The sequence below is a fragment of the Trichechus manatus genome, unplaced genomic scaffold, assembly GCF_000243295.1.
Source record: "Trichechus manatus latirostris isolate Lorelei unplaced genomic scaffold, TriManLat1.0 scaffold00006, whole genome shotgun sequence".
Taxonomy (NCBI): Eukaryota; Metazoa; Chordata; class Mammalia; order Sirenia; family Trichechidae; genus Trichechus; species Trichechus manatus.
In genome coordinates, this window is record NW_004443942.1 from 27912038 (window position 1) to 27937084 (window position 25047).

Genomic DNA, 25047 nt, shown 5'->3' on the forward strand with positions numbered 1-25047 from the left:
ACCAGTCTGGGTCTGCTGTTAACTCCCACCAGTCTGGGTCTGCTGTTAACTCCCACCAGTCTGGGTCTGCTGTTAACTCCCACCAGTCTGGGTCTTGATCTTTGTTTGCCACCTACTTGTTGGATGATTTTTGGCAAGTCATTAGCTTCTCTTCACCTTGGTTTTTATCACTTATTAAAATGATAAAATGGGACCAGGAGTTGTAGGGAGTGTAAGGTGCATAATTGGAGTAGCATTATACCTGGCGTGTAATAGGTACACGAACTGGCTCCTTCTTTTTTTTTCTACTGTAGCCTATGGATCTCATTTCTGTAGGTCAGACTTACTTCCAGACTCAAACTTAACTAGGTTTCATATCATCACCTTTTTTCTTCCCATTCCCTGAGAAAGAGATTAGTGAAGTGGGTCCTAGAAAGACAGAGCAGGAAGAAAAATGAGAAGCTGACAACTGGAAAGTTCCAGTACCTGACACACAACAGGTGCTCACCAAACCTTTGGAAGAATAGATGTTAGAAAAGTAACCTCTGAATATTTGAGAGTTGGCTGAACCTGTAGCCTTATTTCCCCTGAATATATCTATCCTGTGACAATATCAACCTTATAAATATCCAGTTAGCCCAAGGCCTTATTTTTAAGTGACTTGTTTTGACTAGGAACTTAGTATAGTGGCTTTTTGGCATTTTGCAATCAAGCCAGCACACAGGTGTGGAAGATGGTTGCTGCCTAGCAAGGATAGGAAAAGAAAATTTTCCCTGGCCACGTTATTCGTATTTAAGTAATGAAGTCAAGGGGGGAGTTACTAAATGCTCCTGGAAATGTGGAAAAGCAGCTTTATGAAAAATGTACCGAGTCAAGTTGGAAATTCAAGTGCCCTTCAAAGGGGGAGTTTGAGTGTCTATCACCTAAATGACAGCAACACAGATACATGCAGAGTGATAACTCACAAACAGAGCCAGATGGGATGAACAGAGATCACGTGGGCTTCTGTGCTTCTGCCCCAGAGAACGACGACACAGTGCCAGGCCAGGTTCTTCTGTCCGGGTTCCTCTAGTCTCAGGGCCCTTTCTGCACAGTGAAGGGGCTTTCACATCTTCAACCAGATCATCTCTGCTTTTTAATTTTATATGTTAGAATTCCAAGCAAGATTTTGTTTTGGGGGGATGGGGGGCGGGGTGGTAAAAAGGATTCCCTTGCTATAAAATAAAGTTTGAAGGCCACAGATATGACCCAGCCTTCTACTGCTGGACAAACATCCCTTTATTTACATATTTGTTTTTAAATATGTACATCCCTGCCTGTTGCTGCAGAAGGGACTGGCAGCAGCTTATGTCCATTTTTTGCTCTCTTCTGAGAGAAGAATCCATGTTACCATGGTTCAGTAACCTTTTTTCTAGAACTTTAATGACCCTGACCTTTTTGGAAGATTTTTATACCTATCCTGTATTCCTCTGGTGATCTAAACTCCTGTGGTACATTAGAGGACAGTTTTTATAGGACAGTCATCTAGAACCTTCCATTCAAACCCCCTCCATCTTTGCGGGAACTAAGTCTTAACCCTTGTGGGCTGTCTCTGTAGGTGAAGTCACCTCCTTCCTTCAACTCCTTTCTTCCCCAGGGCTGCCTGTTTTGTTAGCCTGTGTCTGTCTGACGTTCTTCTCTGAACACTTTCCAAAACCTCCATTACTCTCTGCAGTTTGCAGCCAGCAATTAGACCAGGTTCCCACGAGGCGCCTTGCTGCTGCCGGGTTGAAGATTACCTCACATGCTGATGGGCTTTTCTTCCTGGTAGTGAAGGAGGTGTAACTAGGTAGTGCCAGATACCTGCAGGAGTCTCCTCTCCCTCTCCTCCTTCAGGAAGGTCCCTCTTGTCTCTGTGTTGAAAGGCTTAGGATAAAGCCGTCAACAAAAGGAACTGGACTTGCCTTTGTTCCCTTTTGGGGTATACTATCCAGATATTGGGGTTAGCCTTGGTTTTAGGAAGCAGGGTGACCTAACATTTCAGGTGGTCCTTTTGACTCCCCTGACCCTGCCCTGCAATGGACTAGCATAGCCTCCATTTGAAAAGAGAATGGTGATTGATTGATACACTCAACATTTATTGACCATCTACTGTGTGCCAGGTACTTTGCTAAGTCCTGGGGACACAGTGATGATCCAAACCATCATAGAATCACAGGTCCTTGTGGAGCTCACAAACTGGGACTGGAGACAGATTATCAATCAAATCATCACCAAATATAAAACTGCAACTAGGACAAGTACTAAGAATAGAATCCATAGGAGGGGGATTTGACCTAGGGGGGAAAACTTTCCTGTGGAAATGATGCTCCACCTGGAACTAGAAAGACACACAGCAGCAGGTTAGGCAACAAAGGGAGGGAAAGCAGTCCCTGCAGGGGGACTAGCACATGCAAATGTCCTGTGGCATGAGGGAGCATGGTGAGTGGGAGGGGCAGAAATAAAATCCACATAGTTATAGTCCAAAGGTTGAGGTGAATACAGAAGAAGAAGACACGGAAGGAGACAGATCCTCCCAGGCTATGTAGACCAATGCTGTAGAGATTTTTTTTACCCTAAGAGCAGAGGAAAATGTTTGAGCTGGCTGTTAAGTCCTGTTCTGTACTGTTTGTGTTAAATGGTAACCTCCTTCCACTCACCAGCCCTAGCATCTGCAAAAACCCTTGCCCTTGGTACTTGCTGCTCAACAAAGACTTTAAAAATGGATTTATTGCTGTGTCTGGCACCATGCTAAGCACTAGACATGTAACGGTGACCAGAAAGACAGAGCCCAGGCGCCGTCCCCCATTCTAGTGAAGGAGACAGAGGAATATGTAGGTGATTCCAGCGAAGTGTGATTAGCACTTGGCAAGGGAAAGTAGAGGGGGCTGTGGATTTGCATTTTTCCCCAGTGGATTTCACTCTCACCTCTCCACACCTGCATGTCTTTGGCCCTGCTAGCTACTAGTCACGCCCTTGTTCTTTTCTCTCTCCCCAGTCGCTGCTTTTATTGTCCATTAAATTAATAGATGAAGTGCTAAATGAGTCTTTGAAGAGTTGTTCAGTGGAACTGGCAGTGCTTTGCCAAACATGTCTCCTGGTGTCTCATCTTGGCCGACCCAGTTTTTTGGCCTCCAGTGAGCAGAGACAGTGCTCAGTCACCTCTGTTATCTAGGTCATTAGACAGCACCCACTGTGCAGGCCCTCTTTGAGCATCCGTCCTTCCTGCAGGTGCAAAGTCCCTCGCACAGCCTTCCGGTAGCATTGGGTGACCATGTACATCTGGTTAGAGGTGTTGCTTGGCCAGAGGTCAGGTTTCCTGATCCTAGGGTTGAGTGACCACAGAGGCAGGAGGCGGGTCCCGTGTTTTGCAGGTGACCTCTTCAAAGAATGCTGCCCTCCCAGTGACTGCAAAGCAGTGGGTGGAGGTGACAGTTTCCAGACCTTCTTTCTACCTCCCTCAACGGACAGCTCAAACCCAGAATAAAGCCTATGTTTTAGTGATTTAAAAAACAAAGCAATACAGAACAGGGCACATGAGCTCCCTGGATGAGGCTGGTCAAGAGCATGGGTTCTGGAATCCCAGCTCTGACTGCGTTCTAGCTGTGTGACTTTGGGCTGGTTACTTGGCCTCTCTGAGCCTATAAAATGGGAACAGTAGAGTCTATTTCATGAGATATCTTACAGATAACTAGCAAAGTGCCTGAAAATGTAGTAACTGTTCACGTGATGATAGCAATTAATGTGATTTTAAGATTTCAGCTCCCTTTTTTGGATTGGGGGATAGAAAGGCATTTCTGCATATTTCCAGTTGAGGTTTCCTATCTAATCCCACATTTACTGTATGTATCAATCGGGCTTCTCCAAAGAAGCAGAACCAATAGGAAATAGAACATATATAGAGAGAGTCCCTGGGTGGTACAGACTGTTAATGCACTTGGCTGCTAACCAAAAAGTTGGCAGTTCAATTCTACCCAGAGGTGCCTTGCAATTAAAGCCCTAGTGATCTACTTCTGAAAAATCAGCCATTGAAAACCCTATGGAGCATAGTTCTACTCTGATAGGCATGGGTTCACCACGCGTTGGAATTGACTCAACAGCAACTGGCTGAGCCGGGTTTATATATATAGATATATAGAGATAAATAGATAAGCAGACTCTGATTGACTGATTGATTGATTTTAAGGAATTGGCTCATGTGATTATGGGGCTGTCAGTCCAAATTTTGTAGGGCAGGCTGGTGGACAGGAAATTCAGGAAGGATTCTATGTTACAGTTTTGAGGATCAGTTCCTTCTCTGAAAAGCCTCAGATTTTGCTCTTATGGCTTATAACTAGTTGAATGAGTCCTACCCATGTTATTGAGAATTATAGCCTTTACTTAAAGTCAGCTGACTATATAAATGTTAACCACATCTACAAAATGCCTTCACAGCAACCTCGAGGCTAGTGTTTGACCGAACAACTGGGCAGCATAGCCTACCCCAGTGGACAGATAAAATTATCCGTCACGTTGTAGTAATACCTTGTAGATCAAATAACAGTAGTGCTCTCTCCTCTCCCCCTACTCCAAAAGCTCCTCCTCACATGTGAAGTCTTATTAGTGAAGGGAGAGTTTAGATCTCTACATGAATCACTGGGAGACTTTGAATATTTTTTTTTCTTGAGAATGACTGGTGGTCTTGGCCAGGAAAGAGGACCTCGCCGTCCCTCGCCCCTCCACCTGGGGCTTTAACTCCTGGCTGCAAGTTTTCTGGCATATGCAGCTTTATATTTGAGATGGCACTGTGGCCCAGCCCTGCCTGCAAATAATGACAAGCTCTTCTGTTTCTTTCTCCCCTCCCGTCTTCTCATCCTTGTGTAGGTGAAAATCGCATTGAGGTTCTGGCTGAAGTCTGGGACCACTTCTTCACTGAGACCCTCCCCACCCTGCAGGCAATATTTTATCCAGTTCAGGTCAGTCTCTTGGGGAATGACCTCCTGTGGCCTCAGCAATCTGTCTTATTTCTTGGCCTTTGCAACCAAGGGCCTCCTGGTAAATGGGGGAGAACCTGGTGACTGGGCACTGAGTTGGTTGAAGACCTTGAAGATCTTTTGTGGGCTCCGTGGTTCTATATTTAGCACCTAAGATCAAGCAAAGAAGAGTGCCTGCATAACTAGCAATTTGTAGGCTTCTCTTCCCTGCTTGGTTTTGAATATGCCTTTATATTCTTGGAGTGGTTTATTTTTTTCCCCTTACTTTACAGAAATAGAGAAGATGGGAGACTGTGAGACTGTTTTCTTTTCTTTCTTTCTTCCTTTTTTTTTTTCTTTTTGAAGCACAATTTTTAAGCAAGTTTCCCTTTTCTCCCAAATCGTGTCCTCCAGAAGGGATCCTTGAAGATGTAAAGCCACATGATGTAGTAGGAAGAGCACTACACTAGGAATTGGTAGGCTTGAGTTCAAGAGCGTGTGTTTGGGCAAAATTGTTTAACTTCTCTGGGTATAGTTCTATTTCATCCCCTATAAAGTGAGGGATTTAGAGGAAAAGACCAACGACGTCTCTTTAGGGCTCAGTATTCTTATTATGTAACCTCAGCTCATTCTACCTCAGCCCTTTTTTTTTTCTTTTAATTTCCTTCCACCCTTCTGCAGAGGCAAATATTAGGGCTGATCATTGCCAGGTCAGAATAGCCACCCCCTAAGGGAGGTTGGACCAATCGCTAAAAAGGACATCATATTTGGTAAAGTAAAAAGTCAGTGGAAACGAGGGAAACCCTCAAGGAGATGGATTGACAGAATAGCAGCAACAGTGGACTCAAACATAGCAACGATCATGAGGGTGGCGCAGGACCAGGCAACATTTTATTCCGTTACACAGAAGGTCACCGCATGTCGGAGCTGGCTCTGTGGCAGCTAACAACAACAAAAGGAGATTGAAGAGTCCCTGGGTGGTGCAGATGGTTAATGCGCTCCACTGCCAACTGAAAGGTTGAAGCTTTGGGTCTACCCAGAGGTGCGTCAGAAGAAAGGCCTGGCAATCTACTTCCGAAAAATTAGCCTTTGAAAACCTTAGGGAGCCCAGTTCTACTCTTGATACATACGGGGTCGCCATGAGTTGGGTCAACTCGACAGCAGTTGGTTTTAAGGGAGGTTGAATAATAGACACTCTGTTCCAGAATATATGGCTGTCGCACACACACTCGCTCTGCAGCGTGCTCACTGTTCTGCTACTCCCACTAGGGTCAGAGCTTCGTATCTAGAAGGACTTTGTTAAAGTGCGGTCTTGGGAAGCAAAACAGTAACACAGCAATTAGTGACGGCAGGAAATTACCTTACCCCATAGGGATGGGCAGATGTACTTTGTTTGGTCTGAATAGTGTTGGAAAGGAATTTGGAATTCCATTAAATACATGTCAGATATTTAAAATTTGGGAGGTTGTACCTAAAGATCCCATTTCGTGTTTCAGACCTGCCCCTGATATTTCTAATACGAGAGTACAGACAGAAGCTGCTGGCCTGCAGCCCACTCCTCTGTCATCCCAGTTCCATCCTGCACCACCATGAGAGTCTGCTTATGTGGACAGTCTAACCCCTGTGTCCACAAACCTTCCTCTTACCCGCGATAGTTGCCCCTCAGCCAGCGCTGGGTCGTCTCTTAGGAGGATAGACCTGGGGGCTAGGGTTGCCAGAGTTAGCAAATAAAAATACAAGACGCCTACTTAGATTTGAATTTTAGAGAAACAACAATTAATACAATAGTTGGGACATATTTATACTAAAAATTTATTCAAATTTAACTGGGTGGTCTATATTTTAACTAAATAGAGGTGGGCAGGCCTGGGTCTTCTCTTAGGGCCATTTGGGCAGGGAATTCCAAGGTCCAGGTACCCAGAATAGGTGTAGAATGGGGAGTGCAGGATCTGAGTGGGCATGTCTCCCGAATATCAGAGGGGGCCAAGAGCGACCCTCTAAAACTCAGAGGTAGGGAGCAGCCCAGTTGTGTAGGTCTAAGGATGGTTACTGTCTCGCTTCTTTTGAAAAGTTATAAGATCTAGCAATAGTTGATGGAAACCCTCTACCCTGACGCTACCCCCGTCCCCTGCTTGAACTGTGCTTCTTTGCTGTAGTTTGTTACTTCCTCCTGGCTGGCTTCTCCCTTTCCCTGACAACCTCTAAGGACATTTGAGTGTGCTACCCATTTTCCACAACCCATCTGTCAGTTTGCTGTACTGCTGTGGTTTGCATGTTGCTGTGATGCTGGAAGCTATGCCACCAGTATTTCAAATACCAACAGGGTCACCCATGGTAGACACGTTTCAGCGGAGCTTCCAGACTAAGACTAGGAAGAAAGGCCTGGTGATCTACTTCCAAAACTCAGCCAATGGAAATTCTGTGGATCACAAGAGAACATTGTCTGATACAGTGCTGGAAGATGAGCCCTCTAGGTTGGAAAGCACTCAAAATAACACGGTGGCCCCAACAATGGACTTAGTATACCAACAACTGTGAAGATGGTGAGGACCGGGCAATGTTTCGTTGTGTTGTACATGGGGTCACCATGAATTGGAGCCAACTTGAGAGCAACTAACAATAACAATACCCCTGTTTTATACAGTTAGCTGAGACTGGGCACGGGTGAGATAAATTCATATTGTGAATAGGGACTATTGAGAAGAGGTGGGGATGATGCAGAGCTCCTGGGCATCAAGGATTGTTGTGAGCACCCAGAAGGAGACAAACTGCGCTTCCTTCCCTTTTTTGTTCTGACCCCGGCTATCATACTCAGGTTTTTATGGAATGGAATCCTTTTAGCTTTCCCTTTTTATTTGTGCTTAGCCTAGGGAAAGTAGATTACACTTTGAGTAATATAGATATGCATTTCTTCCTGTTTCTAGAGGACTGGGGTTGTGAGGAAACAAGCTGGGTTTTGTTATACTTTTTTTCCGGCCTAAAACAACAGAATTGCTCATTCTGGGTTAGTATGAACTCCTTCTCTGATTCACTCTGGGCTGAAGCGATGACTAGGCCTGGTAACAAGTCAGTATCCTGGTTAAAAATAAAAAACAACCAAACCCATTACCATCGAGTCGGTTCTGACTCATAGCGAGCCAATAGGACAGAGTAGAACTGCCCCCATAGAGTTTCCAAGGAGTGCCTGGTGGATTCAAACTGCCAACCTTTTGGTTAGCAGCTGTAGCACTTAACGACTACGCTACCAGAGTTTCCATGTCCCGGTTAATGGCCCCAAATAATCTTCTCAGATAGAAACCATTAACTTGTTTATACGGCAGGCTGGTGTAAACTGGGTACCCCACACCCTCCCATAATACTACTTCCTGCCAGGATGGGAGAGCAGATTGTGGACTTTATGACTTTGAGGATCAGCAAGGGGTTCTCAAGATAAAGCCCTGTGCCTCGGTGGGATTAATGATGCATGATGTTGGAGCCAGTTCTTATGCAAATACTATGCTATGTTCCTGTCCTGGGCCCAAGTCAGCTTGCCTTCAAACCCAGTAGGCCGGGCACTGGTTCAACATGCCTCTCTGGTTACTTATAAATCTAGGCTTTTCTTGTGAGCGTGTAGTATTTAAGGTTGAGCTTGGAAGCTCCCAAGGCAAAATCTTTCATCTTCTCCAGGGCGAATACGATCACTAACCATGCCTTGTCTATATCCAAATGACTGCTGGTATTTCAGGTGAAGGGGTGATGGTGGCAGAACAGCCTGGGGGAGAAGCTGGGGATGGGACCTATCGCCCAAGAAGAACAGAGTTGTCATCTCTATGAGACCTAATGGTCAACAATTACTTTACAGGAAAGATGAGAAGGTAAGGGGGCAGGAAGACTAGGTTACTGGAAATGGAACAATCAAAATGTAAATAATGAGAATGTTGATACATTGTGAAGAATGTAACCAATGTCACTGAATGATTTGCATAGAAATTGTTGAATGGAAACCTATTTTGCTGTGTAAACTTTCACCAAAAACACAATAAAGTATTATTTAAAAAAATTAAAAAGAACAGAGTGGTTCAGAGCATGAGCCTTAAAAGTTAGACGGACCTGGGTTCAAGCCCTCCCTCCACCACTTGTTGGCAGCTGTCAAGTCAGCCCCAGACTCATGGTGACCCCATGCACAACAGAACAGGACACTGCCTGGTTCCACGCCACCCCCATGCTTGGTTGGAGATCGGACCGTTCTGATCCATAAGATTTTTCATTGGCTGATTTTCAGAAGCAGATCACTAGGCTTTTTATCCTAGTCCATCTTAGCCTGGAAGCACCGCTGAAAACTGTTCAGCATCACAGCCACACCCAAGCTTCCGCTGACAGATGGGTTGTCACTGCTCATGAGATGCATTGGTCAAGAATCAAACCTGAGTCTCCCGCATGGAAGGTGAGAATTCTCTCACTGAACCACCAATGCCTCCTTGGTAACCTTGGGAAGGTAACCTTACCTCTCTGAGCCTCAGTTTTCTTCTATAAAATAATAATACCTACTTTACAGGGTTGTTAAGATTAAATAAGGTAATATACAAAAAGCACTTAGTTTAGCACTTGACAATGTTTTTAAAAAAGTTGCTGTCATCATCAGTATTATTATCATTATGATTCTCTGTTCAATAAAAGGGTGTTGAAATCCCAGCTGATGACCCAGTTATTTCAATCTGTTTCTCACATGTTACGGATTAAGCAAATGGATTTGGAATGGGTAGATTTTGAGCGTTCGCCATATGTCTGCTGTAATGGAAGCTTTGAGGCAGCCCCTTGGAGTTGCCTAAGCAGAGGTATGACCTGTATTTTCTTAATCATCCTACTTAGAAAATCATCTGCTCAGTAGGTGTGAAGTAGGCTCTCTCATACCTTGCTGCTAGGAGTATACATTGATGCGACCCTTTGGGAGGACAATATGGCAGGATCTATAAGACTTTTTGGAATCGACCTGACGGCAACAGGTTTGGTTTTAGGTTTTTAAGACTTTTTAGAAGCATATTTTTGATCCAGCAGTTTGGTTTTGAGGGAGTATAATCTGGATACACTGCTAAAAGTGCCCAGAGAGACATGGATGAAAATCTTTATTACAGTATTGTAGGAAGAATGATGGAGGCACCTTGGTTGAGAGATGGTTGGTTAAGTAAAGTAGAATACGTTCATATTGCAGCCTTGCAGCCTTAAAGAAGAGTGAGGCAGATCAGTATGTGCTGGTATGAAAAGGTGTCCAAAATATAGTAAGTTAAACAAAAGCAAATTGCAGAACAGTAGGAAAAGTATAGTTTCTATGTGTGTTTAAAGGGTTATATGTATAATTTTATGTATTAAAAACTTTCTGGAAGAATCCAGATATTAATAAAAAAAACCTTTAAGAGTGGTTACTCATTGAAACGGCCAACAATCACAAGAAAAAATGCTCAACATCATTAGCTGTTAAGAGAGATGCAAATCAAAACCGCAATGAGGTATCACTCCCACGAGGATGGCTAAGATTTAAAAAAAAAAAAAAAAAACAGAAAATAACAAATGTTGGCAAGGATGTGGAGAAATTGGAACCCATTTCCATTGCTGGTGGGAATGCAAAATGGTGCAGACTCTGTGGAAAACATTTTGGCATCTCCTCAAAAAGTTAAACATAGACCTGCCTTATGACCCAGCAATTCCACTTCTTGGGTATATACCTGAGACACCTGAAAGCAGAGAAGCGTACAGACACAGGTACACCGGTGTTAATTGCAGCACTATTCACAATAGCCAAAAGGCAGAAACCACCTAAGTATCCATCAGTGGGTGAGCAGATAAACAAAAGGTGGTACATGCATATAATGGAATACTACCCAGCCATAAAGAGAAATGAAATCCTGATAGTTGCTACAACATGGATGAACCTCAAAAACCTTACTCAGTGAAATAAGTCAATCACAAAAGGACAAATACTGTATGATCTCACTTATGTGAAATAACAAGAATAGGCAGGCAAATGAATAGAGATCAAAGTGTATTAGTTGTTACAAGAGGTGGGAGGAGAGGGGAGGGAGAGCCATTGTTTGGGAAGCAGTGAGTTTTTGTTTATGGTGATAGAGAATGTGGCAGTGATTATGGGTGGGAGTTGCACAACATGATTAATGTAATTGATGTCATTAAATTGTACACCTGAAAAAAAAAAGTTGAATTGGCAAAAACAAACAAAAAGGAAAGAAAAATATTTACCCACGTGGTAAACGAGGGGAAAAAAAAGAGTGGTTACCCCCGTGGAGGAAGAACAAGAGATTAGGGGAAGAGGACGTCTACTGTTCACCTCAAGCCCTTCTTCTGGACTGTTTTAATCTTTTCCTATGAATATCTTTTTTGTTATGATTTCAGAACAAAACCAAAACCAAAAGTGCAAGCCAGCCAACATCGTCTCTGTCTGAAGTGCAGTAATGGGGAATGGAGAGTCCCTCTAGATGCCCTGATGGCCTTGTAGAGAATTCTTGGAAAGTCAGTTCTGTGAAGTGACCTAACAGGGCAGAAGGTTCTAGAATTGGAATCTTCCATTTACCCTAAAATTGCTGTTTCTACAAGTTTGCCAGCTCCAGTCTTCTTTCTCTTTCCCCACCTCCTGTAGTTTAAATCAAACATTTCTATTTTTATATCACTTTACTTTTGTTCACTAGTGAACAAAAAATTAGATATGTCCTATCAGCTTCCAGAAATCTCTGGGTGGCTGGCGCAAGTGGTTTGCAGTAAACTACTGCGGTGCAGTGAATTACTTAATCTGGCCTTGTTAGCCATAGTCTTTGTGAGTCCCACACAATGACTGTGTAGGGCTATGCAAATAAGGTGCTTGTGGTCCACCAAGGGGATTGGACAGCTTGCTGCTAATGCAAATAAGGTTCATGGAACCCTGAGGGCGGTGGGACCATGCGAATAAGGTGTATGGAACCATAATGAGGGGATTGGTCAGTTTTACCATCCTGCTAGGGTTAAAAGAGAGCCAATCCCAGAGCAGGAGAGGGGACCTCACTACCATCAGAAAGAAGAGCTAGGAGTGGAGCACGTCCTTTGGAGATGGGGTCCCTGAGATTGGAACCTCCTAGACCCAGGAGACAGAGCTGTAACACTGGAGATGGCAAGAAGTGGCAGCAGAGAAATGGCAGCAAAAGAACCAGGAGACAGGCATGAGATGGCTCAATGTGCTTCCCGACCCACAGAGCAAGGCAGTTACAGTGGGTGTGCTGACCCATGGTATGAGAGAGCTAAGTGCCTTTGGGCTGAGGCTTACTGGCAGAGTGGGGTGCCTCCTGGCACTTACTGGCAGAGCTAAAGAGCTTTGTTAACACTTGCCCGAGCAGGGTGGAGGCCAGGCAGAGGAGCCCAGGGCCGGAGAGAGGCCTGCCTATGGTCACGGCTGAGAAGAGGCTGTCCTGATCAAAGAATTGTATCTTGAATTGTAACCTGTTACTTCCCTAGTGAACACCATAATCATCAGTATTGTCTATGAGTTCTGTGTGGCCATTGCAACGAATTATCGAACCCAGCAGAGTAGCAGAGAGTGCCATGGGAGGGACAGCTGGTGTCAGAATTTGTTAAAAATGTTGGAGGGTGGAGGTATGTCTGACCTCCACTTCATAGGAATCAGGCTTGGGTGATGCTGATGGTGATTCTCTCTCCGTTTTGTGAAGTTACAGGAGGTCAGATGCTGTTGCCCCCATGCCACCATTTTTATAACTACTAATCTAAAGATTGGCGATTCAAACCCACCCAATGGTTCTGAGCAAGAAAGGCCTGGTGATCTGCTTCCATAAAGATTACAGCCAAGAAAACGCTGATAGTTCTTCTCTGTAACACATGAGGTCACAGTGAGTTGGAATCAGCTCGACAGCACCAGGTTTGGTTTTTTTGGTTTATCAGCTTCTAGTATCATACGGTACCAAAGAGTCCTGGTTCTCACGTGGTGCTTCAATACCCTTATCCATCAAACAGGGATAATGCTAATTGTCCAACTTTATAGGGATATTGAAAGAATAAAACCAAGTAAAAGTGCCTTGTAATTAAATAACTTATTTAGTGCATTCAACATGGTGCTAGCTCCATTTGTAAATTCTTTTTAAATGGTATAGAAAGAAAAATATCTGGAGAAATATTTACAAAGCCGTAAAGTACGGTTTTGGTTATCTCATGATACCAGATTACAGTGGATTACATTATATAGGTTTGTAATATGTGAATGGATTACTTTTATAACAAGGAACAAAATAATGAAGCTACATTAAACAGTGCTCTTGAAGGGAGAAAATGGCATTTGATTCAACAGCAGTATTTATTGAACACATACTGCATGACAAGCTCTGTGCCTTGTTAGTGAATAAATTACACGTTAGCAAGCATTTCTCACAGCAGCACTGCCTGGGTGATGTCAGATGGTCTCCAGTCAGCAGGTCCACGCAGTGTTGTTTTGTGATAGCATCTGGTCTCCCAGGAAGGTGGCTGGGGGAAGCAGTCGTAGTTCTTCCCAGATGCCAGTGAAATGTTTTTTCACTGCCGAAGAATTTCTGTTCAAAGTCCAGAATGATTTCAGCCTGGGGCCTTTGATCATGTGGGTTGGTGGGAATGTATCAGACATCTGGAAGGCTTGGTAAACTCAGACTCTGGGCCTCACTCCAGAGTTTCTGGTTTCGTAGATGTGGAGTGGGGCTGAGAATTTGTATTTCTAACAATTTCCCAGGCGACACTGATACTGCTGGTCCGGGGACCCCACTTTGAGAACCACTGAGTTAGGGGTTCTCCCTACTGGTAACAACGTCTCCTGAGGTGCCTACTAGTCCAATTAGGTCCTTCTTACAGCTCCTGTGGGTTTAAGTGTCTTCATGAGACCTTCTTTCTTATTTGACAAGTATGTTTTTGAGTGCCTACTGTGTTCAAAAGGAGCCTTGGTGGAGCAATGGTTAAGTACTCGGCTGCTAACGGAAAAGTCGGCAGTTCAAATCCACCAGCAGCTCCACAGGAGAAAATACCTGGTGATCTGCTGCGGTAAAGATTACAGCCTGGGGAGCCCTCTGGGGCAGTTCTACTCTGTCACATGCTGTAAGTCAGAATCAGCTTGACAGCATACAACAACTCTGTTCAGTGGGGTGGAACTTTGCCTTCAGTTTTCTATCTTGGTAAAACGAAAGGAGCCCTGGAAATAAAGCAGGAGTATAGATAAGTATGAGACAAGGCAGTCAGTGCCGAGTGCTGGGATGTGGTGTAGAAAATAGAAATTGCAGGACCTTGGAAAGGAAAAGGGGGTGCAGATCACTGCCACTGAGGGTACCAGGGAAGGCAACACAGAGGGGAGTGGTTAAACCGAGCCCATAAGGCATGGGTGGTGGTTGTGTGTGTCTTTTGGGAGAGGGGACTGGCAGGGGTGGATCATCTAATAGGCAGGGTAAGCATGGTGCTTTTCTTGCTTACCAGATCATCTGTAGTGAACAATTTCACTTTTTTTCACCACATCAAAGAGTCTGTTTCTACATATTCCTGACATATCTCTCCCAACCCCACAGCACCTTCCTACGGAATCAAAGCCTCTTTTCAAATTTACAGTCCCTAACAGGGCTGGATGACCCAGTAAGCAGTATAAGCACGGGCTTACTTGTGCTCACTTACTAATCTGTAGTGAAATTGTTCATACAGATGATCTGGTAAGCAAGGTAAGCCTGGTGCTTATACTATTGGATATTCCACCCCTAGGGGCTGAGAGGGATGCAGAGATGGCATGCCTGGGGATGCCTGTGTTTTTCTTTTTTGTATTTGATTGCTAGCTGAATTACGTTTTTCAAATGATATTTTATTGTGTTTTTGGTGAAAGTTTACACAGCAGTTTAGTTTCCCATTCAACAATTTTTACACAGATTGTTCAGTGACATTGGGTACATTCTTCACAATGCATAGACATTCTCATTATTTCCGTTCTAGTTGTAATGTTTCCATTAATCTAGCTTCCCTGTCCCCTTACCTTCTCATCTTTGTTTTAAAGTAATTGTTGACCATTTTGTCTCATATAGATGATTTTTTGAAAGAGCACAGTACTCACAGGTGTTATTCTTTATTATGTGAGCCAATCTGTTAATTAGCTAAAAGGTGACCTTGAGTTTGTTTTGGTTCAAGGTTTAAAGAGTAACTCAGGGTAATAGTCTCAGGGAGTCCTCCAGTCTCAGCTGGTCTAGTAAGTCTGAATTTTTTAAGCATTTGAGGTTCTGTTCTACATTTTTCTCCCATTCTTTGAGGATCCATATATTGTGGCTGTGATCAGAATGGTCAGTAGTGATATCTGGGCACCATCTAGTTCTTCTGATCTCAGGGTAGATGAGGCCATGGTTCATGTCTTGCCCTCAATTTTATAAAACACTAAGGAGTTACAGGAAATGTAAAGCTTCCTTAAACTTTGGCAGACTTGGGAGATGGGAAGCTAAGTCTTGTTTGGGAGGGTACCCTAATGATATCTTTGGCTTCACCAAGAGCAACCGATTTTTGTTGTGTGCTGTAAAAACTGAAACCAAAACCATTGCCATCGAGTCAATTCCGACTCGTAGCAACCCTACAGGACAGAGTAGGACTGCCCCATAGGGTTTCCAAGGAGCAGCTGGTGGATTCAAACTGCTGAACTTTTGATTAGCAGCTGAACTCTTAACCACTTTGCCACCAGGGCTCCTGGCATATGATAGGGGCTCAAATATTTAATGAATGAAGTTGAACGAGGTCAGCAGCCAGGGAAACCCTATGGGGCAGTTCCACTTGAATGTAGGGCCCTGGTGGCCATATTTTCTCTTGTTTCTCCCTGTCTTCCCATCTCTTCCTCCTTCCTGATCACTCAGTACTTAGGACACCATGACCCCTATTATATGTGTCTTGTATCATCTTTTGGTCATCTAGGCAAGTTACTTTATGTCTGATCTTAAAAAAGAGCTTTACCTCCCAGAGGGCAGGGACTGAGTCTTCTATTTTGACAGCCCCATGGGGCTCTGCAGAGGTCCCATCTTGGATGCTCTGTAAATATTCATTGTCCTGAACCCCATGAGATTGGTGGCTGATATAACAAGCTCTTACCTACAGGCCCTCCCGCCTCTCCCCTCTCCAGGGCCAGGAGCTGACCATCCGCCAAATCTCCCTGCTGGGCTTCCGAGATCTGGTCCTGCTGAAGGTGAAGCTGGGCGACTTGCTGCCATTAGCCCAGTCCAAGCTGCCCTCGTCCATTGTCCAGATGCTGCTTATCCTGCAGGTGAGGCCCTGGTGTGGATGTGGCCTTATACATGGTCCCGACACCAAGGGAAGGAGGGAGGGGACTGCCACTTCGGGACAAGGGGAGAGGGACCAAATGACCACAGTGCCGGGAACCACCTTTGCTTACTTTAGTATTCTTTAGTTTATTAGTCTGTGTTCCTTGGTTCATTTGTTCATTTGATGTACATGCATTAAGTATCCTGTAGGTCCCTGGCACTGTGCTCGGTGCTGAGATCACAGTGGGTTGTGAAAGAAGCATAGTCCTGTCATTCAGGGAGTGGACGCTCTTCTCTCCAGTTACATCAGGGAGCTACAAGTTGCAAGGAACAACAAAAAACCCATTTCAGTCATTCAGGAAGTGGACACTCTTCTCTCCAGTTACATCAGGGGGCTACAAGTTGCAAGGAACAACAAAAAACCCACTTCAGTCTAGCTTAAGGCAGACCAGGAACTTTTTGGAAGGTTGCCAGGGCAGATGGGCTTCATGAGGGCCTGCTACCAGAAGCAAGACCATGTCAGGCAGCATGGTCTTGGTCTCTACTTATATCCGTCTTCCTTCTTTCTGTCTGTTAATGCTTCTCCTGGCCTTGCCTGGTCTTTCTAAGACTTGGTATCTCTCTCTGCAGAATTGTGTTCAGTGCTTTAGTTTGCACCTTATTGAACGGAGCATCCCACAGCTCATGTGTTTACATCTTTTCTACTAAGAGACTTTCTGGATACTTGCTTAGTATCCCTCAATCCCAATTCTAAATCAACAGTAGGAATATGAGTTAACATTTATTGGTTCCTAGCTATATGCCAGGCACAGTCCAAGTACTGTAAGTGTATTGTTTTATTAATCAAATAATCCAAACCACCACCTTATAAGGTGGGCATTGCTGTTATTTCCATTTTACAGATGAGGAAACTGAAACCTAAGAAGTGTAGGTGCTTGCCTAAGGTCTCTCCGCTAGTAAGTGTTAGACAACATTCTACTTCCTCCTAGCTTGGGGTAGATGACTCCCCTTTGCTCTGTCAGCTATAACCTTGAGTGGGATCAAGTAGTACAAACATAGCCTCAGCCACGGGTAAGCATGCGCAATTCTTAGAGAACTCTGCTCCCAGCTCTAACAAGATGATGCAGCATCAACTCTGAGCCCTTCCTCAGGAGGAAGGTTTCATCCTTGCTCAGGCTGGTGGTGACTCCACGCCGTCCTCACAGCAGGGATGGAATGCAAGTACGGAGCTCTGACCCCCGGCCCCCAGCGGCTGTTCTCCTCTGGCTCTGAGCTCGGGCTGTTGTTCTGGACATTCTCCTCCTTTCCTGTAGTGTCGGAGGAAGGAAGGAAGGAGGAGGTGTTGTCTAATAGATGAGGGTAGGTGTCATTGGCTGGAATGCCAGGTCAATTTTATAGAAGAGAAGAGGCGGGGTAGAAGAGAAGAATGTGTGCAGCTTGCATCTGCGAAGCATAAATTAGAGCCTGGATCTTGGATAAGAATCTAGAAAAGGAGCTTTTGGGGGTTCTGATAGGAAGGTCAGAAAAGGAGGGCTGGGCTTCCACCCTCCTATTTATAAATGTTTTGGGATGAGAGGTGATTCCTTTGGGGTGTTTGTTTGGAAGGAGAATTGATCTAGCCTGTCAGGTGAGGACTATCACCAGCTGATGGTTCCACAGGAGGACCTGTCTCTGTATAATGAAATGCACCTACCACCAGCCGACCTTTGTACTGCACACATAATATCCATTAAAACCAGTTGCCGTCGAGTCATTTCCGAATCATGGTGACCCCATGTGCGTCAGAGTAGAACTGTGCTCCACAGGGTTTTTAATAGCTGATTTTTTGGACATAGATCACCAGGGCTTTCTTCTGAGGCACCTTTGGGTGGACTCGAACCTCCAACCTGTTGGTTAGCAGGCAAGCACGTTATCTGTTTGTACCACCCAGGGACTCCACCTGTACGTAGTGGGAGGATAATCAGAATATGCTGACTAACTGCCAAGCTGGCTGTGGAGAGTTCGACTGACCTTTGTCTGTTTTGGATGTTCATTTCCAGAGTGTTCACGAGCCCACAGGCCCAACTGAGAGTTACTTGCAGCTGGAGGAGCTGGTGAAGCAAGTGGTTTCTCCTTTCCTTGGCCTCAGCGAGGACCGTGGCTTCTCAGGCCCCACGTACATGCTGGGTAAGGGCATTGCTCTCGGGTTGCCAGGAGCTTTCCAGGTAATGATACCAGCTCTGTACGTTTCACTGAGCACCGGGTATGTGCAAGCCCTTTGCTTCTGATGCGGGTCCCTTGCAAATCTGTGCATTTTAATCACTCACGGTCCCGCCTGTGTCCCAGTATCCTGCCTCTCAGGGATTCCTCCCCGAGGACTAAAACCGTGCCTCGGTGATAGTTGGTGCTTGTCTGATCTGCATCTCTGAGCAGTGGCTTGGATCTTTTTTGTGTGCTTGGGGGTTCATTTTCCTGTATTGAATACCAGAAACTGCCTTGACTGCACCCCTTCCCCCACTTGAGTGGAAAACCTGCCCATGATGGACTTCTCTCACACTTAGGAAGCAGCATGGAATATGCGGCCAGCGCAGGCTCACTGTGAGTGTGACCAGATGGTATTGAGCTGCTGTTCCTGCTCTGTTTCTGTAGGTTCTGCCAGGGCCTTGGCAGCAAGGAAAGGAGCTCCTGGCTTTGGGGACAAATCTTGTCGGGGGTTTCCTCAGTGACAGTAAAGCTGGCGTTAGTGAGTGCCAGGCACTGTGCTAGGCTCCCTGGAGAATCTAGAGATGAAGCGATTCTGTTCCTTTTCTCAATGAAATCAGAGATGAGACAGGTATATTGGTTTCCTCTGGCCACCGGAACAAAGTACCAAGTGTTTGGTACTTTGGGTGGCTTATAAGAATAGAAATTTATTGTCTCATAGCTCTGGAAGTGTCTTGGAAGAAGTACAACCAGAATGCTCCTTAGAAGCAAGGGTGGAAAGACTACATCTTATATATTTCGGACATGTTGTCAGGAGGGATCTGTCCCTGGAGAAGGACATCATGCTTGGTAAAGTACAGGGTCAGCAAAAGAGGAAGACCCTCAAGGAGGTAGACTGACACAGTGGCTGCAACAATGGGCTCAAGCATAACAATGATTGTGAGCATGGCACAGGAGCGGGCAGTGTTTTGTTCTGTGGTGCATAGAGTCGCTATGAGTCAGAGCCAACTCAACGGCACCTAACAACAACAACAACAGTTCTGGAAGCTAGGGGTCAGAAATCAGCTCCTGTGTTGATTCTTTCTGAGGGCTCTGAGGGAGAGTCTGTTCACGCCTGTCTCCTAGCTTCTGGTGACAGCCAGAGACCCTTGGCATTCCTTGGCTTGTAGCTGTATCACCCCACATCTCTGCTTCTGTCTTCACATAGGTGTCTTCCCTCTATGTCTCCCTGTCTCTATACCTCTTCTTCTCTTTATGGGACACCACTCATACTGGATTAGAACCCATCCTACTCCGGTATGACCTCATGCTAACTTAATTGACAACATCTTCAAAGACCCTATTTCCAAACAAGGTTACATTCACAGGTATTGGGGGTTAGGACTTCAACATATCTTTTTGGGGGACACAATTCAATCTGTAACATTGAGGGAAAAGCCATATAATAAGGCTTATAATAAAAGGCATTTCTCAGTTACACTTGAAGTGTAAACCCCCAACAGGCAGGAATTTTATGTTCGTTGTTCTAATCCCACAACTGGGGTGGTGCCCAGCACATAATAGGCACTCAAATATTTGCTGGATGGATGGCAGGCAATTGTAGCCCAAGGCCAGCACCACAGAGAGGTGCAAAGATGGAAATAGATCACTCAGATTTGGAACCTGTTGTCTCCTCTTCTCAAAGAAAAGGGAAAGAAGCAGCCTCCAGCGAGGTTCCTGCCCCTTCCTGGGGCCTCTCTACCACAGAGAAGGCAGGGCAGTCTGGCAGTTTTCTTGGGCTCGTTCATGTTTCTCTGGAGACACAGGTTTCACCACAGCCACCACAAACTGGAAGTGCTGGCCCGAGCCTGCTCCTTGCCAGATTCTTCTTCCTGCGTCTCTTGCTCACTCACTTATTCTACCCTGGAGCTGGAACAAGCCGGAGTTGAAATGGCAGCTGTAGGAAAATGGTCTCTGGCCCTCCTCAGGCCAGAGCAGCGGTGGTGGGGGAGGGGGGGTGGCATGTTGCCTTGGCCCATGTTGCCACTGCCTCCCCAGAGCTCTCTTTCCTGCTTCGGCTCACTCAACTGGCTCTGCTCACCTAGGTTAAGGAGACAGGATCCGGGCAGATGTCAGGACACCAGCAGGTTACCTGGGCCATGACAGGGACATCTCCACCGCCACCTGGACCTAATGCCAGAAACAAGAGTCAGTTTGGAAGTTTCTTCAGTGAGGACTTAACTCTAAGTGGGTGTCTTAGTTTCCTAGTGCTGCTGTAACAGAAATAACCACAGGGGGGTGGCTTTAAAGAACAGACATTTTCTCACAGTTCTGGAGGCTAAAAGTCCAAATCAGGGTCTCAGCCGTGTCAATTTCTTTGTAGTTGGTAGGCCTAGCCATTCCTTGGTTCCTTGGCTATCTTCATATGGCATCTGTCTTCCTGCTGCTCTTCATATAACTCGGAAGTGATTAGGTTTAGGATCCACCCTACACAGGTAAGACCTCAACAGATTGATTTATTATATTACATTAGATTGTATTATGGAAGGTGATTATATTAGAGTAGATGGAAGGTAATTTATATTACACTACATTAGATTATATCTACAAGTATCCTGTTGCCGTTGAGTTGATTCCGACTCATAGTGACCCTATAGGACCGGGTAGAACTGCCTCATAGGGTTTCCAAGGAGCAGCTGGTGGATTCTACCTGCAGACCTTTTTGGTTAGCAGCCAGGCTCTTAACCACTGCACTACCAGGGCCCCATCTACAACTGTAGGGGTTAGTATTCCAACTCATATTTTGGATGGCATAATTCAATCCATATCAGAGTGGACACCTTCCCCTGGCTTTCTAGCTAAAATAAGCATAACACACTTTTGTCAAATTACAAAGCAAAGGCCTTAGGTTTTATTCTTGGACCAAGAACAAACCTTGCCTGTGAAAGTTGTCTTGGCTGGAGGGGGATGGGGGGGGGGAGAAAGGGAAGGAAATGACCCTCTTGATTATTTTTTTAGTGATTAGTATTTCTACAGTTGTTTATTGAAACCCCATTCCAGGTACTTTGTGAGGTGCTGCAGATATGTCAGTGAACAAAACAGACCCATCCCTGCCGTCTTGAGCACACAGTCGAGTGGGGAAGTCACAAACAATAGGCAATGACTCAGCAGTGTACAGACGCTCTGAGCAGGGGAGTATGGGGCCACAGAGCCTGAGGCAGGGAGATTTCACCTGGACCAGGGAATCAGGGAAGGCTCACTGGAGGAAGTGACAGTTGTTATGGCACCTGAAGGATGAATACAAGTTAACTGTGTAAACAGAGATGGAAGACTATCCTAGGCAAAGGGAAGGACCTGTGGGAGGATTGGGGGAAGGGGGATGGGTGAACAGACGGGTGGAGGATTTGAGGAACTAAAAGAGCTTCAGAGTTGCTAGAGCAACTGGTGCAGAGTGGCTGATGGCAAGGGGACCCCCTAGACACAGACCATGTTCTGGGCACTGTACTGGGTGGGCTGGGTACCACGCCACAGAGTAGGCACTGTTCCCATTTTACAGGTGAGGTAGATGAAGGTTGTGGTCACTTGGGTATTGGCACCAGGATTCCAAAGCCCCAAGCTATTTACCCCTTACTAGCTGCCCCACACACCCCACCCTAACTCCACCCCACATCTGTCAACTGTTAGGAGGTGACTTTGTTAAGGAACAGGTGAGGAGATGGTCCTTCCCCTCCTGTTCCTTAGCCCATGAGGTGTCCCAGGCTAGGCATTTCATCCCAGGCCTGGATACTAAAGAGCTAACATGACCGCAATGGCGCCCTTCCTTACTGAGGACACCTGTCTCCAGATAAAGGATTCTCTGGACCTCAGTCGTCTCTTCAGCGCAATGGGGACAATAATGTGTATCCTGCACATGGGAGGGGGTGTTGAGATGACTGGCGGAAGTGAAAACATAAGGCAATGTGTTGGATGTGAGAAATCCCTGTATGCGTAAGAGGGCCCTGCCATGGTCCGCTTGGGGCCTTAGTGGGGTGGGAGTGGTCAAGGGCAGCTGGGAATATCACCTCAAAAGCCATCCCTTATTAAATGCCTGTCGCATTCCAAGTACTGACCAGGTTCTTGGCATAGCCTGCTGAGGGGTGGGTGCTGCTGTTACCTCAGCCTCAGAGTTGTTAAGAAACATCCCCAGGGTCACACACGGGTAGGTGACCAGAGCCAGAAAAGAAGAACAAAAACCAGTTGCTGTCGAGTTGATTCTGCCTTGTGACAACCCCTATGTGTCAGAGTAGAACTGTGCTCCATACAGTTTTTAATGGCTGATTTTTTGAAAGTAGATTGCCAACCCTTTCTTCCAAGGTGCCTCTGGGTAGACTCGAACCTCTAACCTTTCTGTTAGCAGCTGAGTGTGTTAACTGTACCATCCAGGGACTCCAGGGAATAGGTTTTTCCAGGGGGCACTACTCACCACCCCCAAGTGCCCAGCATGTTTGGCCCCATAGGGGTTCCTGGGAAATCTCTCTTCCTGCCAGCCAGGCTGTAGGGTTTAAGAAGTAAGCCTCACCCCCTGGATATGCAAGACTTGCTTCAAAGAGAAAAGATGAGTCTGAGGCCTAGAATGGAGCGTGTGTGCGTGCACACGCACGCCTGTGTACACGTGCACACGCGTGCATGCACTTTTCTAGGGTAATTGGAAGTGTGGGGGTGAGGAGAACAGTGAAATCTTTAAAAAAAAAAAAAAAAAAAGGGCACAATCTCCAGAGGCTGACCCACATCCTACCTTCCTAGTTCCAGAAGTTTCCCAGCTGTTGTCCTGGCCCTCCTGCGTGAACACTCCGTGCGCTTGATTTCTCCCACACAAAAGCCCTGGCCCCACACACGTCCCTCTCCATTGTGTCTCTGGGGGAGGGTCCTTTCCTCCTGCGCACAAGCGCCCCCACCACATACTGTAACCCCTCTGCATGACAAGGAGGCATTCATCAGCATTCAGGTGCCCCAGCCTGGAGACAGGCACCCACAGTGAGCTTGGTGTGCCGCAGGTCACAATGGCCGCATTATGGTGGCTGCTCGAGTGGGGCCTGGTCAGCAAGCCTGAGAGATCAAAGGCCTGGGAATCGAGTCCCCAACAAAGGACCTGAGCAATGCCTCATCCAGGCTTTGCTCCTCTTCGGGGGGTTTGAAAGGAGCTGGTGTGTTTTGGCTCCAGTGCAGGGGGATGAATGCCAGTGCTCAGCAGGGTGCCTGGTGAGTGAGGAAGGAATAAAGGCTCCCCCTCCCCGACCCGTGAGAAAGGCCAGGAGGAGGAAGTGGCCTGGATGTAGGTGTCAGAGAGGTGTTAGGACCCAGCCCTCTCCCTGCTAAAAGGGCACGGCTGCAGGGAAGGGCCTGTTTTTAGGCCCTGGCAGGCACCCGTCCCTCCAGTCTTAGAAGATTTTCTTCCCTGGAGGCAGGGCCTGGCCCTCCCTGTGCAAAGAAGAAAAAGAAAGGGAAGAAAGCAAGAAGCAACAGTGTAGGTGCTGTCCGTCAGCCCCAGGCCTAGCACTTGGTTTGGTTTGAAGGCCCCTGGGCCCCCCAGGGGGCCCAGCGGAGGCTGACGGCAATGGGATGCAGCTGACGCACTTGCCTGAGGGCTGGCTCTGGAGTCTGCTGGGAGCTTAGCAAGGAAACACTGTCTGCCCAGGGGACTCGGCATAGTTGTGCGGGCCCTGTGGTCTCAGTTCTGCCCACACCCAGGCTTGGGAACCAAAACATTCTGCCCAGAAAGCAGAAAGAAGAGCTTGTTGGCCTGTCCTGTGAGTCACTGACTGTGAACAACCCGAAGGAGAGAGGCAGAAGCAGCCATGGAAAGAGCAGGGCCTTCGAAACGTCAAGAGCTGGGCTTCCTCTGTGTGGCCTGGAGCAAGTTAGTTAACTTCTCTGAGCCACAGAGGCACAGGGAGACCCTGTCCTTCATTTAGGGAAAGCTACCAGTCTCAGGGCAGGGCCAGGCAGAGCTGCCACCTACTGTTCTAAGGGCCTCAGCCAGAGTCGGCCTTGTCCCCATGGAATCACTCCAGACGGGAAGTTGTGTGTGCCTCATCCTCTTCTCCGCCCCATCCCAAACCACATCCTGGCGCTTGCCACAGTGTGCTGCTATGGCCTGATTATGTGTCTGTCTCCCCCTTAGCTGTGAGCTCATTGAGGGCAGGGACCACGTTGCTCCCCTCTGTACCCCATCTCCTAGCATGGAGCTTTTCTGTGAGCGAGTGAATGAATGAATGAATGCATGCATGACCAGTTTGGGTACACTCTCTTGTCCATCACTCTCAAGGGAGCATGGCCCATCCAAAATGCCACCTCTTCCTGCTTGTCCGCCTCTGAATCCCCAGAATGCTCTCATCTGTACCTCTGTCCTGATGTTGGCCACCTCTAACCTGTTTTAAGAGTCATTTGTGGCCGAACACCCAGTGGTGATGAGCAAGATCTCTTCTGTCAGCCCTGGGCTTGGATCCTGCCTCCATTATTTGCTAGCTGTGACTGTAACATTTAACATCTAAGCTTCAGGTTCCCTTTCTGCAAAGTGGGCCCAGCAATAAGGAGTGGCCACTTTCTTTCTTTTTTTTTTTTTCCTTTTTAAAATATGAATGAAATCATGGCTGTGAAGCAGCTTCTTTTGGGTACAGTACGTAGCACATAGGGGACAGTGG

General features: G+C 46.3%; 1 protein-coding gene across 2 annotated transcripts in view; it reads left to right on the forward strand.

Annotated features, from left to right (window-relative positions):
- The window catches only part of PRR5L (proline rich 5 like), a 92743-nt gene that overhangs the window by 62649 nt on the left and 5047 nt on the right, over positions 1–25047 (forward strand). Inside the window, exons 6-8 of one of the 2 annotated variants that reach the window (XM_004369805.2) lie at positions 4861–4952; positions 16069–16209; positions 18247–18373. In XM_004369805.2, the coding sequence (XP_004369862.1) occupies positions 4861–4952; positions 16069–16209; positions 18247–18373 (360 nt within the window). The remainder of the gene's footprint in view (positions 1–4860; positions 4953–16068; positions 16210–18246; positions 18374–25047) is intronic. The other variant, XM_023738400.1, reaches the window with a different exon arrangement.